The sequence below is a fragment of the Mastigoproctus giganteus genome, chromosome 9 (assembly GCF_048544385.1).
Source record: "Mastigoproctus giganteus isolate SK-2022 chromosome 9, ASM4854438v1, whole genome shotgun sequence".
Taxonomy (NCBI): Eukaryota; Metazoa; Arthropoda; class Arachnida; order Uropygi; family Thelyphonidae; genus Mastigoproctus; species Mastigoproctus giganteus.
Genome location: NC_143583.1, coordinates 33,584,829 through 33,601,185, shown reverse-complemented (window position 1 = coordinate 33,601,185; position 16,357 = coordinate 33,584,829). Strand labels below are relative to the sequence as shown.

The following is a 16,357-nucleotide window of genomic DNA, read 5'->3' as shown; positions in this document are numbered from 1 at the left end:
ACCAGAAACTGGAAAGCATGAAATGGTTTGTAAAAAGAACATATTAACAAGAATTACAATAATACATTTTAGTGTACCTCAGACAATCATTAGATTGTGTTAATAATTTTAATTGAAGAAACTGAAGCACTTCTCTCACATAGATTAAAATCTGCCTTAATTTCTAAAAAGAGAATAGTTGAACAGAGTGGTGCATTGAGATATTTTCTAATGCATTCCTGTACCTATTCATTAGTGACTACAAAGATAGCAGAATAGGAATTTTATTGGGATAATTTGAAAATGTATTACATTACACTTTTTAAAAACATTAAAAAACAATTTAGCATTATAATTGTATACAGTTATTAAATTTAACTAGCAATACCTATTCATAAATAATAAAATAGTTATCAAGATTTATTTAAAATACATAAAAATATAAGTTTCAAAAAAATTACATTGCTTGCTGTCTCTAATTCCACAATATAGCATTATGCCATGGCAAGGTACCTAATTAGGTGATTAAATTAATTGCCTCTTTTTCTTTAAGAAAAAGAGAAATCATTTCTCTTTTGTTAAGTTCATTGTTTCAATACCAACTACCAAATATCAGTGTTCTGTCTTTAGAGACTGAATGGAATGAAATTGTAATTGAAACAATAGTCACTTTCATCTCTCCAGGATTTATAAATTTTGGAATAGTTCTCTCAGCAATTCCATTAAGTTAAGTTATTATTATTGGGAATTTTTGGTACATTTAGTACATTTCATAAAAAGACACTTTTTTCCATTACTTTTTGGAGAAAGATAAAGTCAAAAAAAAAAAAAAAAATAATAATAAATAAAATAAGGAAGGAAATAAGTAATTCATGTGTACAAGCTTTCTATCCTCTCTTTCCACAGTTCTAATTCATTTATGCGTAAACTGACAAATTTATAATTCATTAATTAAAGAGGCCTCCCGAGTCAGGAATTCGATAATTCATTTTTTAATGTCACTAACCACAGACTCAAAATGGCATATATAATTTTATTTTCAATAAAACATACTATAAAATAAAATAAAATCTTTAAAACTGCATTATACTATAATTAAAGCAAAAAACCAAAATAAAGTAAAATAAGTGTATATTACGATAATATAAAATCACTGATTGAAAATTTTAAATTTAAAGGCTGAAATCACTTAAAACCACTATACAATAGCTTTTGGCAGGAACAACTGCCTTTTTTACAAAATTTTGAGCTTCAGTATTTCATTTTATGACTGCATGCTTCAGCCTTTTCATGAAGGTAAATGTTTGGGATTGCCACAGTACTTAAATCAGCTGAAATGGTTACAGGTTATCCACAATATATATATATATATATATACCTACATATATCCAAGCAGGTCCGTGACATCCACTACGACACATGAGCACTATTAACTTCCCATAACATTGGAACTGGAAATGGCTCGGGTACGCATCATTCTTAATCATTCATTCCTCCCTAAAATGAGGGACACAAAAAGCAGATGAATGCAGCAGCCCTTATCCCTATTAATACTATAGTGTCTAGATGAACATATCCGTAAGCTCTCTAGCCACTTCTGGTTCCAGAAACCACTAGCTGTCGACTACCAATGCTCCTTTGGCTGAAATATCACGCCCCATTTCCCAAACATGTTCGGCCATGGCTGAGCTTCCATAATCAGCCATCTTAGTGGCTCTATCATGTTCACCTAGGCGATCGCACAATCTATGTTTTTTTGTTTTTTTTTTATTTTTAAAATTTTTAATCAGTGATTTTATATTATCGTAATATACACTTTTATTTTACTTTATTTCGGTTTTTGCTTTAATTATAGTATATAGCAGTTTTGAAGATTTCATTTTATTTTATAGTATGCTTTATTATAAATAAAGTTATATATATGCAGTTTTGAGTCAGTGACATTAAAAATGAATTAAATTTATAATTATTCATGATATTTAATGGCAAGGTTTAAGATTTTTTATATTTCCAATTTGTGTTCTTCACACAATTCAGTTATATGGACTTAACAGACTTTAATCTAACAGCCCCTCATTTCCTGTCTTTATTTCTACCATGCATATGTACAAAATTTTGAGCTTCAGTATTTCATTTTATGACTGCATGCTTCAGCCTTCTCATGAAGGTAAATGTTTGGGATTGCCACAGAACTTCATTGAAGAAACTAACAGATCAGACAGACAGGACAAAAAAGGACTGAAAGTGAACTTAATCTGAATTTTTACCAAAGTTAAACAGCTTTTATTATTTTAAGAAAATGATAAAATGAACTAACCTTTTCAACAACAAATGAGAGGCATTTTTTCTTCGGTTGTTGCTCTACTATATCAACAATTAATTTAAAAATATTTAATTTTTCCTGGAAAATTTTAGCATTGATCTTCTCAATGTCATTCTTCCTCTGAAATATTAAAAAAATATAAGTATGACCAATAAACAAATCAATCAATCAATCAATCAATCAACATATTCACCAAATTAATTATGTAGAACAAAAAGTTCATTTTTAATTTTACCTAATACCAAAAGATGTCATATTTTAAAAGCAGCAAAGTCTGACCATAAAGATATCTTGTAGTGTGCTGCAAACAGATAATCTCAGCTGAAGGCAAGATGCATAAAGCATGCACGAGGTTGTTTAAAATTTGACCCATGCAAACGCTATACAGGAATCCCTCGATTAGTGCGATTAATTGTTTCTGCGAAAATGGCACGCTATGCAAAATCATGCTAATCGAAGTTAATAATCAATACAAAATAGTCTAATTCATTCCAAGACCTACAATATACCAATCAATATTTTTAACAATACGTTTTTTTATGGCAATTTAATGTATAGCCGTATAAAAGCAAAGGATAATTATAAATATTTGCAGTACAGTAATCAAAAGTTTATTGAAATTAACAAATTACAATATATAACTCACTTTATTTCTTTGTAAAATATTTCAAAAGGCTGGTTTGTGCAGACTTTTCTTTCTTCCTTTCATCATAAATTTGCTTGTATGGATACACATCTTTTTCAATGTTCCTGCAAATTTTCATACTGCGCTTGATATCTGGGTCTGCATCCATGATTAGTTGTTTCAAATTTTCAGCTGCACAAAATATTCCTTCAAGTTCTTTTAATATCAACTTCTTTTCTTGAACATTTTCTTCCTCGCAAATTTCCACCTTGTCATATGCTCGTTGTTCATCAATATTAAGGAGGTCAGAATCACTTAATTGTTCTGAATGTGATTCCAGCAATTCGCAAACATCACTGTTGTCGATTTCATCAAAGCCTAGATCTCTTCCAATATTTGCTATTTCATCAATAACAGTGTTGACATAAGTGAAACTACAGAAATCATTTGCGCAATGTGACAAAATATGCTTCCAAACTGGTCTCATATTGCTGGCTGTTACTTCAGACCAAGACCTATGAATATTGTCTATTGCTTTCTTGATGTAATTTCTTCAAAATTCAACTAAGGAAACTGCACCAATTCCAGTTGTTGCTTCAATTGCTTGCACAAATGTTCTGCGTAAATAATAGGCCTTAAAAGTAGCGATTATGCCTTGATCCACAGGATGTAAAAAGACTTGTATTTGGAGGTAAAAAATAACTTTCACTTTTTCACACAAATCAGAAAGTGCTGGTGGGTGGCCCGGGGCATTGTCTAAAATTAATAAAATTTTGAATGCAAAAGATTATTTTCATCACAGGAAGCTCTAACTTTCGGACAAAAATAGCTGGTGAACCACTCTTCAAATTAGCATTAGCATTAGTAGAGGCATTTGATGCAAGAAAGCAAGCTTATGCAGCATCAGCCAAAAAAAAAAAAAAAACCCACTTCCACTTCACCCCTCTGTTCGTTCAAAATACCTGTCCAGCTGAGCCTTAAACTTATTTAGGCTATCAACCTCCACCACAAGGGATGGAAGTCTGTTCCACCAACCAACCACCCGCTGGCTAAAGGCAAATTTCCGCACGTCTATCCTACATCTGTCTTTCCTCAATTTGAATTTATGCCCTCTCAGGTGATTTTTCTGAGCTAGAGGAAGAATCCCATCAGCATTGAGCATGCTTAAACCATTCAAGGCTTTATACACCTCTATCAGATCACCTCGCTGGTGCCTAGTCTCCAGACACTGTAATTTGCAAAACTTAAGCCTTTCTTCGTAAGAGCACCCCTTTGTTCCATTCACTAATCTTGTTGCCCTTCTCTGTACTCGTTCCAGCAGCTCTACATCCTTCTTGAAATGAGGCCTCCAGACCTGTATACAGTACTCTAGGTGTGGCCTGACCATCGCCTTATACAATGGAATAATCACCTCCTTATCCCTGCTGGAAAAATTCCTGTATATCATTGACAATACTCCATGAGCTACTCTTGCAGCCCGGCTGCATTGCTCACAGAACTTCATATCTGCCTGCACAACCACCCCCAAGTCCCTTTCATTCTCTACCACTGTCAGTGTAGTACCACAGAGTTGATACGTTGCTCTGGGGTTGCTGTTTCCCATGTGTAGTACTTTACATTTGTCAATGTTAAACTTCATTTGCCACCTCTCAGCCCATCTGCTCAACCTTTCCAGATCCTGTTGCAGCAGCAAATAAAACTTTCGTGACCCAAGCTTTTCTATTAGAGCGCGAAAAAACAGGTAAGCTTGCTTTATTAAAACCTTTACCAAAAGATCTGGGAGTTTCATTTCTATAGATAACCATGGGTTTTAATTTCAAATCGCCTTCTGCATTAAAAGTGCTTTTCTATCTTTGGAGACTCTATAGTCTGGTTGAGTCTTTTCTTTTTTTGCTAGAAAGGTTTCTTTGGCATTCGTTTCCAAAAAAATGCCTGTTTCATCAACATTAAATATTTGTTGATCTGTGTAGCTGCCATCATCAACAATTTTCTTTAAAATTTTGGGATATTTTGTGGCTGCATCTTTATCTGCACTTGCCGCTTCTCCAGTCAATGAAACATTATGCAGTCCTGTTCTTATCTTAAAACGTTCAAACCAGCCTTTATTGGCAGTGAAATTTTCTTCCGTTTCCACTTCAATCACTTTTTTTTTGAAGAGCTTGCTTGAACATTTTCTTCAGTTACTGCTCTACCCAAGTTTTCTATTGTTGACATTTCCTTTAACACTACAAAAATACTCAAAGCTTTTGTTTTTATGGTCATTGTTCAGATTGGAATTCTTTTTTGATTGCAGTCTTCTATCCAAATGGTTAAAAGATGTTCTATCTCAATCATCGTAACACTTCTATTTCTTGTGGTTTGGGTGCATGCTGACGATGAAGCAAGCTTACCTTTTTGCTTATATGCACTGGCTTTACTTAAAATCGTCTGAACCGTTAATTCAGGCATTCCAAGATGTCGAGATATCACCATCTTCAAATCTTTTAATGACTTTAATTTTTTTTCATCTAATGTTATCACTTTTCTTTTCTTTTTACCAGAGGGACTATCAGATACACTTTTCCTTTAAAATTTTGATTCGTGCTAATCGAAAATTGGTAGCTAAATATAAACCATGCTAATTTGAGTCTTGCGCTAATGGAGGGATTCCTGTAATCACATTAGCAAGTTAAAACACAGCAGAATATAATATCAGAAGCAGAACATCTGTAGTGCAAATCAGTGACAGAGTGAGCCTTACAATGCCAAGGTGACCAACCTGTGCACAAGTGGCTCGCATAGCTCATCAGTGGTTTGTCTCTCAGTTTGGGAAACAAAATAACATATGAATTTATACAACTGATTTTAATAATCAGAAATAAAGATAAATACACACAGTTTAAATTTCACTTTTATTATCAGAAATTATCTGAGTTTCAACAACTTAGGGTTCATATTTACTGCTCTTTGGTATTAATTTAGCAGGTATCATCATCATCATCATCATCATCAGCCATTTTCAATCCACTGCAGGATGAAGGCCTCTCCAGCAACTTTCCAGTTCCTTCTGTTTTGAGCACTGGCCATCCATTTACTACCCAAAAACTCATGAATTTCATCTATCCATCTCCGCCTTTGTCTTCCAGGTTTTCTTCTAGCTCCTCTTGGGTACCATTCTGTTATTTTCTTAGCCATCTGTCATCATGTCTTCGAGCTATGCGTCCTGCCCAAGACCATTTTAGTTCTTTAGTTTTGATAAGAATGTCCTTTACTTGAATTTGCTGCCTAATCCATGTGTTTCTCTTCTTATCTAACAGTCTGATTCCCAATATAATTTGTTCCATTCTTCACTGTGTAGTTCTCAGCTTCTCTTCCATTCTTTTGGTGAGTGCCCAAGTTTCACTTCCATAAGTCATGGTGGGGAGTATACAATGGTTCATTATTTTACGTTTCAGACAAACTGGGATATTGCTCTTCAGTATGTGACTATATTTCCTGAATGCTATCCATCCAAAATTTATTCTTCTCTTGACTTCCAGCCATTTATCAATATTACAGCTAATAACTTGTCCCAGATAAGTATATGACTCCACCTTTTCAATTACTTCTCCTTCAATCATTATTTCCCTTTCTGTGGCATACTTGTTCATCATTACTTTTGTTTTAGCCATATTCATCTTTAGTCCAAAATCCTTACTAACTGTGCATAACTGATTAAGATTTTCCTCTAATTCTTTGGGATCATGGCTTATAACCACAATGTCATCTGCAAATCGTAAATGGTTTAGGTATTCTCTGTTCACATTGACTCCTTTCTGCGACCAGTCTAATCTTCTGAAAGCTTCCTCAAGGGCAGCAGTAAACAGCTTCGGAGATATTGTGTCTCCTTGTCGAACTCCCTTCTCGATTTTAAATTTGCTACTGTCTTTGTCTAGTCTAATAAAGGAGGTAGCACTCTCATATATTTTCTTCAAAATCATAATACGTGGGGTATCTATGCCTTGTCTTTCCAGTGCCCCAAACATTGCCTTATGCTGTATGGAGTCAAATGCCTTTTCATAATCCACAAATGCCAGGCATAATGGTGTTTTATATTCATTTGCTTTCTCCATTAGCTGTGATATTACGTGAAGGTGATCCATAGTTGAGAATCCTGTCCTAAAGCCAGCTTGCTCTTTCGGTTGATTCTCATCAAGTATTCTTTCCAATCTGTTAGTAATGACCCTTGAGAACAACTTGTAGATGTGGGATAACAAGCTAATTGGTCTATAATTTCCAATTTCTGATTTATCTCCTTTCTTATGCAGCAAAACTATGATTGCATTATTCCACTGCTTAGGTGTCACACCTTTTCTAATGCACTTTGTGAAGAGCCTTGCCAGTTTTTGTGTTATGTCTCTTCCTCCCAATTTTAACAACTCTACAGTAACTTCATCTTCCTCCGGGGCTTTCCGATTCTTCATTTTCTTCAATGCATGTTCTACCTCATCAGGAAGAATATCGGGTATGTCGTATGTGTTGCTACTTTGCAATCCATCTTCCCCACTGCTGGTATCATTCCCTCGCTCCTTGTATAATTCTCTATAGTAGTCTTCTGCTATTTGAATTATGCCTTCTCTGCTGTTTATAAGTACACCATCGCTATTCTTCAGTTTCAGTATCATTTGTCTTTCTGTATTGCTGCTCATGGCTGCTGATTTAAATCCTTTGTTTTCCCTTAATGCTTGTTCTACTTTTCTTGTGTTAAATCTTCTTATGTCCTCTCTGAGTCTCTTTCTAATGGCTTTGCATAACTCAGTATACTCAATTTTCTCCCTGTCAGTGTTTTTCTTGCTCTTCATTTGTCGTTTTGGTTCATCATGACAAGTGTTTCTTGACTAATTTTTTCTTCTTTGGATTTCTGTTTCCCTATAGGTTTCTTGGGCTTTATCACTTTCAGAAAGTTGTAATATTCCTCGTCGATATCTTGGTCTTTAGCAGTCTGCAGAAGCTCAAACTTGTTCTTAAGTTCCAGTACATACTGCTTTTTCTCCTCCTCTGTTATATCAAAGACCTTTGTATTATTTACTCGAGTCAGTTTTTTCCTTTCCTTTCCTACATCTATATCAAGTGTACATCTTACCATTCTGTGATCACTTCCAACATTTACCTTATTCAGGACGGTAACATCATTCACAAGGTAAGAAAGGATTAGTAAACTCCTTGTAACATAATTTCTCTATGGATGAAAATTGATTCATAAATAACATTAAATTTATTTTATACACATAAATATAAAAAAAGGGAATTTTAATTCTTTTATGCAGTTACCAAAATTATTTGGTGGAAAAAGGTGCAAATCAGTGATAGGGTGTGTATGTATGTAGGGGAGGGGGAAATTATCAATTTTAACAGCTTCTGGATATGACCCTAGGTGGCACGTGAGGCATTTCCACATAATGTGTCCTGCTTCTGAAAAAGTGTTTGGCCACTTCTGGTATAAGAGAAAAAATAACAAGTTTTAAGTGAATGCCATGTTGTCCAACCAGTAATAGCCATAAAGGACGATATCAACATGGTTAACAAGATGCAACGTTTCCATGCTGCAGTTGTTCTCAACATTGAGCCTTAGCATCAGTAGCATCTTGTTTATACTCTGGGACTACCACATGATTGGAGGTCACAAGAGGGAGAGAGAAAGAGAATATAAGAAACAGCACCATATTTAACAGTCACATAGGTTTGAAAACCACGGCCACTCAAAGCATATATACTTATGCACCCTTTCACCTGACCACTCAGTTATGGTGGCACTTATGCAAACGTGTGTGGTACAATACCTTGTGCACCTTAATTTTTTTTTTTTCATCTGTAAAGTTCACTTATATGAATAGACTTGTTAGGTATAGAATGCACCAACAATAAGAGCATATTGTTATCCAATTCTTTTGTGCCCTATATTTCTCCAATTATAACAATCAATAATACAATCAAAAAAGTTGAACCATACTAAATATTTTAATTTTTAATCATTTTAATGTTTTGATGCACTTTTCAGGTGAAACATCTGCTCAAAAGATGAGCAAGTGTTATCAAAATATATGACAAGTCACATGGCCCACTTTGCTTGCCAATAAATATAAAATTCTACACCTTATGGTGTGAATCTATTTTAACATTATATTGGATATAAGAACAAATTGTGTTTTGTGTAATTGTACTGTATTTTAAACTTTCTAAGATTTCTAAATAATACATTTTTATATTTCTTTAAATTGCAAACATGCATACTTACTTTTTTTGGATCAGCCGAAAGCTGATCCAAAAAGCAAAAAGAAACCAGAAAGCAAGAAACCCTTTGCAAAACGTGTATTTTAATAAGAATTATGATATAATACTATAGGATTGAAGGGAGATATTTCAACAGTTGAAATTAAATAAAATTCATGCACTTTACTGTATTCAGTTTTCGATCATGGGGATCACTATGCTCCTAAGCTGACTCTGACATTTGAGTGCCCAGTACTAAGGCTTGGGCTTATGCTCAACTCAGAGACAAATACCATTATCCACAATTCTTCCTAAGTTGCTAATATCTTTTTAAATTGTATAGCATTATCTGAAGTGATGAATCCTCTATATATTTAAAAATTGGAAAAACTACCAGGACAGCTGTATCAAGCTACTGGCTTCTCATCAACTGGCAGATGGCCATACACAATGGTTGTGTTTAAATGGAAGTTTTACTTCCACAAACTCTGATAAGATGATGAGAAGCTAGTACTTTGAAATAGCTGTCATGGTGTCTCCAATTTGTAAATATATAGTAGTTTATCCAGTCAGGTGATGCTATACAATTAAAAAAAAATCAATTTAGGCTGGCCGAACAATGGATAATGGTATATGTTTCTAAATTAAATATAAGCCAAGTCTTAGTAGTACCAAGTTTGTCATCACTGGGAGCAGAATGATCCCCCCCCCATGATCGAAAATCAAATGCCATATAGGATACAAATTTTATTTGAATTATAGTATATGCTTTAACATAAGTTAGGCTTGTAGTATTTAAGTTTGAAAAAAATTAAATCCACATCAATAAATTTATTAATCTTATGGCTTATCCAAATGCTGACTATGTATACCACTTCAGTTTAATGGAGGCACATTTGAAAAAGCTTGGTTCATGAAACATTTTGTAGTGTTGTGTGGCTGGAAAGTTGCAAATAGACTGAAGGGTAACTTTTACAATTCAGTGGTAAGACATGCGATGTTATATGGCTCAGAGGGCTGGGCATTAAAAAAGAGAGAAAATGTTGCAGTTCCATATGAGGAATATGAATATTAATGAATGGCTGGCATTACTAGAAGGAATAAAAGAAGAAATGAGCATGTTAGAAGAAGCCCAGGTGTTGCACCAATTGTGGGTAAAAAAAAGGGGGAGCCTGAGATGGTTTGGACATGTGAAGAAAAAGAGAATAGATAACCAATAAACAAGATCCAGAATTTGTTGGTTGACACGGGCAATCAGTGAAGACGTGGTTGGAGGTTGCAAAAAAGGACATAGGATTCCTTTCTATCCTGGGTCAGGTGTTGACCTGATCCAGGATAGAAAGGAATGGCATAGAAGGACTCAAAATAACTCCAAATAAATGGGATTAAGCTATAGAAGAAAAGAAGAGTATTTCATGAGTCTTACAACAGATTATATACCTCACTGTCTTTCTTTTTCCTCAGGAAAGAATATTCCAGATTTTCAAATCAATTGGTATTAGAGTAAAAACAGTTGCATTAACAATAATAATAATAAATATTGTTAACGAAACTGTTCAAAAGCACAAAAACCAAAGTACCATCCAATAATGTATGATTTAAAGAACGATTTGTATGGCTGTTGTTGTTGTTATTTTGGTTTTTAGGAGCATTAGCAACTAAGGCCATATTGCTCCGGGAAATGCGGTGGTCATTCCCTGACCTTTCCGTATCCTCCGTATTTAGTGGTGATGGGCTCGAACCCCGGTCTAATCAAGAAGCGTGTGCTCCGCACTGCTGCTCCTTCCCACCTGGCTACGGGGGCACCTCAATTTGTATGGCAACATGTGCTCTGGGTGAAAACTAAAATTTTCTATTCTGGATAGATGCCTATCACACTGGAGCAAATAATGCTCACAGAAAAGAAATCAATCCTCAGGCAAGCTGCACATTTCTAAAAATATTTTTAAGAGCAAATACAGTAACTAGAAAAGTTACTATATACAGTAAAGAAGCTTACACTGACACCACTACATCAAAAAAAAAAAAAAAAAAAGGAAAACTGAAAGTATATGAGCATATGTCTGATATCCTTCACACTAAGTATAAGCAAAATTGCTTAATAATGTCTTTGAAATCCACATTAATAAATAACATAAAACATGGTTTTGTGCATTACATATTATAAGAAAAAAAAGAATAATGGAAATCTGGCAAAACCAAAGGCATTGGCAGGGGTGCACATATATTTTCTAATAAATTTTAAAATAAAAATACACAAAATAATACACATGTTGATGCATATTGCATACAAGCACCAGGCACACTGCACCAAATATGCTTTTGAGAATTTTTTTTTATAAGGGACCATGCATGAGCCACACACTGGTTTTAAAAATGTGAAATTGGGGGGAGGGGGAAGTATGACTGTTCTCTGGGCCAGAAGAGTATCATATGGCTCTACACCCAAAATTTGTCTACACTTGAATGTGTGGGTTAAATTTGACTTGTTCTTGATATCATTAATCATGCAGGAAAAAAAGTCCATATTTTTAACTTTAACATAAAGAGATGCTATGAAAGTGCAAGTGAAAAATCAGAATTCAAGGGTATCAATAGCCAATCTTAATGCCTGAGCTTCCCCAGTATCTGGAACCCAGGTGCAGGCTAGTTTTTGGTGTATATCCTATTTTAAACAAATATACTGGGCAGTTGTAAGCACTTTCTCGCTAAAAATTAATAACCCAAAAACTGTAAGTTGTATCAAAATATGGATTTTTGCATTGTACTCATCAACCAGTGCAATACCACCACTTTACTTAATGGAGGCTTGAAGTGGTGAAACCCATGTTTAGTCTCCAGAACAAAGTTTCCAGCACCCTCTCTCTCTCTCCCCATCTCTTTCAACTCATGCACGGTACTAAGTATTATAGGGTTTGATACCTTTCGTATCTGGAGTTTTCATAAAAAATCAGTATTTTTTTTTTGAATACAAAAACCTTGAAATTTAACCACTAAGGGATTTATTCGTTCCAATAAACAAATTAGCTTTTGCAATTCTTATACATAATGCACACTCTGGAATTGAAGAATTGAAGTGTGTATGCTTATTGTGGTCTTATCCTGAAGTTGACTTAAGTAACTGAGTCCAGTCACATCTGTTTTAAAATGCCTAAAGATAAAGAACTTTTAATTAAACTTGATTACAATAATAGTGATAATGTTATTGTAGCTCTTAGAGTATATCAAATATAAAAAGGTATCTCAAGGCCTCACTGTTTGAGAACCATATTAAATATGCTTCTTCTCACAAAAAACAGACTTCTTCAAATGCAATGCATTTCAAACAAGTTTGTCAGCATCGCAAGAAGTGAGTCAAAGAATTGATGAGGTGAAACAATAAGCTCATTCATATTTGCTGAGATTATCTAGTGCTTGCTACATGTTTCACGTGACTAGCATTTCCTGGGGCATGTTACACAAAAGCCTTAAAGGTAGGCCTCCACCTGTTTCCCTATCAAGTCAAACAACTGCATCAAATGGAACTACAAGACTATCAAAGCCTTCACCCGCCATCACCCAGTGGATGACTGACAAGATTGTGCAGGATCCAGAATGGTTATTTAACATCCTATGAATGGCTAACAGAGACAAATTATCAAATTTGGGTTAAAGAAAACCCTCACATGTGCATTGAGGAATCATTCCACCCATTAAAGGTTACAGTATGGTGTGGACTTACATCACACACTATTATTTGTCCATTTTTTTCTTAAACCATCCCAGATATTAATGAACATGGCATCATACTGACTAAAATGTCATGCACTCCTGTAAGAAACCTTCACAGAAGAGTAAATTATCAGTCACCATTTTCTACATTTTTGGCCTGCAAGATCACCAGGCCTAAATCCAGCAAACTTTTGTTGTGGCAACATCTGCAAACACCATGTTTATAGAGATGACCCTTTCAGATTTGAAGGATGCAATCCATTGGAAGTAGAGGACATTCTATCAAAAATTCTGAATTTTGCTATGAGAATACAATGCTTCATCTTGATTGCTTATTGTACTATATGGCAATTACTAATACTATTTATTAATATTATAAATAAGTAATATTATCCATTTATTTCTGATAGAAAATATAGACTTGCACAGTCCATATTCCTTTAGGTAGCAACAGAGGACTGTAAGTAGTATGTAAGTTTGCAGTTATGTTATAATGTTCAGTTCCAAATTTTTTGTTTCTGTTCATGTTTAAACCTCTAAATCTGATAAACATTTGTTAATAAATACACTGAAGTGTTTCTCCTAATTTAATCATTAGTTAATTATAATGAATAAAAGAAATTTATCAGTTAACTAAAAGATTAAAATATTAATCTTCTCAGTCTTGTACAACTGAAAAAATTACACTTACGAACAACATTTGTAAAATGGAATATCTAAATAATATAGATAAACGTACCATAATTTCGAGAAGATGATCAAGTAAGGTCAGAAATTCAGTTTCTGTGCAACATTTTACTAATGACTGAATCAAATTTCCATATGACAATGAATGTGAAATTTCTACAGAGTCCATTAATTTTCGCTCTTCATTTCTTTGAAATGACTTCTGTTTTTCAATTTCTACAGCTGGGAAGCTAACCAACTGCTTAACTTCTTTGTGCATTTCTCTAAATTCCTGATCTTCAGAATACTGAAATTCGTCTAATAAATTATCATATACAATTGATGGACAATCACTACTAAATCTGAAAGATGATTTTGTAGTTCTAGGTGCACTATCTAGAATAAAATTTTCAGTTCTTAAGGGAATAAGTAGGGAATCCCAGACTTCTAACAGAATGTTTTCAGAAAGCATTCTGCTAATACTAGTGTGGCATACTTTTTCCAGTAGATTAGAGGCTGCTGTAGTTACAGAGGCACACTGAAAGAAACAAAAAACAACCAAATCATTAATTCTTTACTAACTAAAATACATTTATATTTCTTAAAAAAAAAAAAAAAAAAAAAAACCGCTTAAACTTGCTGTCATACTGTCTTCCTAAAGTAATTTAAATTCATATACGCAATGTACAAGGCCATAAAATTGGCAATAGGAAAGAGAACTGAAATTGACAAAAAATATTGTAATATCAAAGTTGAGCTACATAAAATTTTATGGTATGTGGATCAACTCTAAATATATCAACCAATTTAAGGAGTGGGGTAGGAGAAGGAATATTAAGGCCATATTTAAAGTATTCCAATGTTTTGCTCATCCAACTGTCCCATAGATCACATATAACTGTAATATTGTGACTTAGCTTTTTCATAATGAATTTTTTTGCTTGATCATATATGAGCTGCCGTCTGTGAATCCCTAATAAGAGAACGATTCTTACTGGTACCGGTCTACAGCAAGGTCAACATTATTTATTAAGAAATTAAACAAAATTAAATGAAATAATTGGTTCAAGAATAGGCTGGTACTGAAATGCAATGGTAAAGAATTTAAAGAAAGAGACTAAAGTTATCCATAGGTTATCATCCTATAAATCAGAATTCTAGTGTAACTTTATACTCTGAGAGAAATATTCACTGCTTGTCAGTTAGCTGAAAGCATGCAAAGTGAGAGATCAAAAAATGTCCACTTTGGCATGCAATAAAACAAAACTCAATCATGAAAATTAGAATCTATAGTAGAGATAAAAATTGGAACAAACAAAACAAAACTGCAGGTAATGTAGATTTAGTGAAATCCCTGTATTTAAAAAAGTGTATAAAACAAAAATGACATTGAGTAATTAAATTTTTCTTACTAAACACAATCTTTTTTATTAATTACAAATGGTTGCAGTAAAAGTGCATTGGTGTTGTTGTTATTGGTTTTTAGAAGCATCAGTAACTTAGATTATTAGTACATTACTGCTCCATCGTGTATTATGCCCATACAAGTGTATGTTTGCATGTTGTGTAGGCTGAAAAACCCATAATAGGGAATAGTTTTTCCCTTAAATAACTTAAGGGAAAAACTCTATTCCCTCTGTCTGAGATCAGCTAACTACAGCCCCAACTGAAGAGAGCTTTAGATATTCCTGCAATCATCTTGATAGGGCTCCAAACTCAGGGTCTTCTTGAAGGGAATAACTAGTGGTCAATCCACCATATTCTTATGGAGGATAGCAGGGTGAAAACAGTTGGAAAATAATGTTAGCAGGCTTCTATATTTTGACAAAAAAAATTTAATTAAAATAAAATTGTCTCTCAAATACAAGGGCAGGTCAATAAATAATGCACAGTTACTCACACACATGCATAAAGAAGTGTGGGGGGGATTTATGATGTACACTTGTTGTACACTTCTAATATTATTTTTCTGATGTTTTTAGATCTGAAGATATGGAATGGACGAAGTGACAACCATTTCTGGAAACAGTGTGTGTGTGTGTGTGTGTGACGGATTTTCTTCAAATCGGGTGATTAGTCAGCCACATCTCTCCATTGAAAACTCCTGATAGTCTACAGGGACCAGACAACTGATTGAAAAAATGTCCAGAGGTAGCTCCAACAATTTTGAGAAGGTGATTTCGACATCAAGGACAAACCAAGAGCTAGAAAATCTGTCACACACACAGTGAAAATTAAGAATGCATTGACCAACTCATTCGAAATGACAGGTGCACACGTACCAAACAAGTAATGGACGCTGCAAAAATGTCAAAGGGAAGTGTTTTGACCATCATCAAGAGATTGGAGTACATTAAAATCTGTTCTCAGTGGGTGTCTAAAGCTGCTCACATGAGAGATGATGGTTGTAAGGGAAAAGATCTGTGAAGATCTTAAGAAGAGGTTTGGTGCAGTCAGTCCTGAGTGCTTTAGGGTGGGGGGGGTCATCACATGACGAAACAATATGACTCACAAATCAAACAATCCATGAAATCAGCACACCCAATATCACCTGTAAACAAAGAGTCAAACCTTTCAAATCATCAACAAAACTTATGGCCACCTTCTGCTTGTCCCTGGAAAAGCTTAATCGAGCTCTGAAAACCAAAAGGCCTGTAGTGAATTAGACGGATATCAAGTTTAATCAGGATAACGCAAAGCCACAAACACAGCACAAATGACACTGTCAAAGATCACCCAGCTGGGTTGGAGCACAATACTTCACACACCCTATAGCCCTAATCTTGTCCTATTGGAATTTTTTTTTGTTTGGTAGACTGAAGGCA

The 16,357-nt window shown here is 34.3% G+C and overlaps 1 protein-coding gene across 1 annotated transcript in view; it reads right to left on the bottom strand.

Annotated features, from left to right (window-relative positions):
* LOC150080138 (uncharacterized) overlaps positions 1-16,357 on the bottom strand; it is a 100,281-nt gene that overhangs the window by 57,450 nt on the left and 26,474 nt on the right. Inside the window, exons 3-4 of the mRNA XM_090380626.1 lie at positions 13,606-14,070; positions 2,297-2,422 (exon numbers count right to left, since the gene is read on the bottom strand). Coding sequence (XP_090236752.1) covers positions 2,297-2,422; positions 13,606-14,070 — 591 coding nt within the window. The remainder of the gene's footprint in view (positions 1-2,296; positions 2,423-13,605; positions 14,071-16,357) is intronic.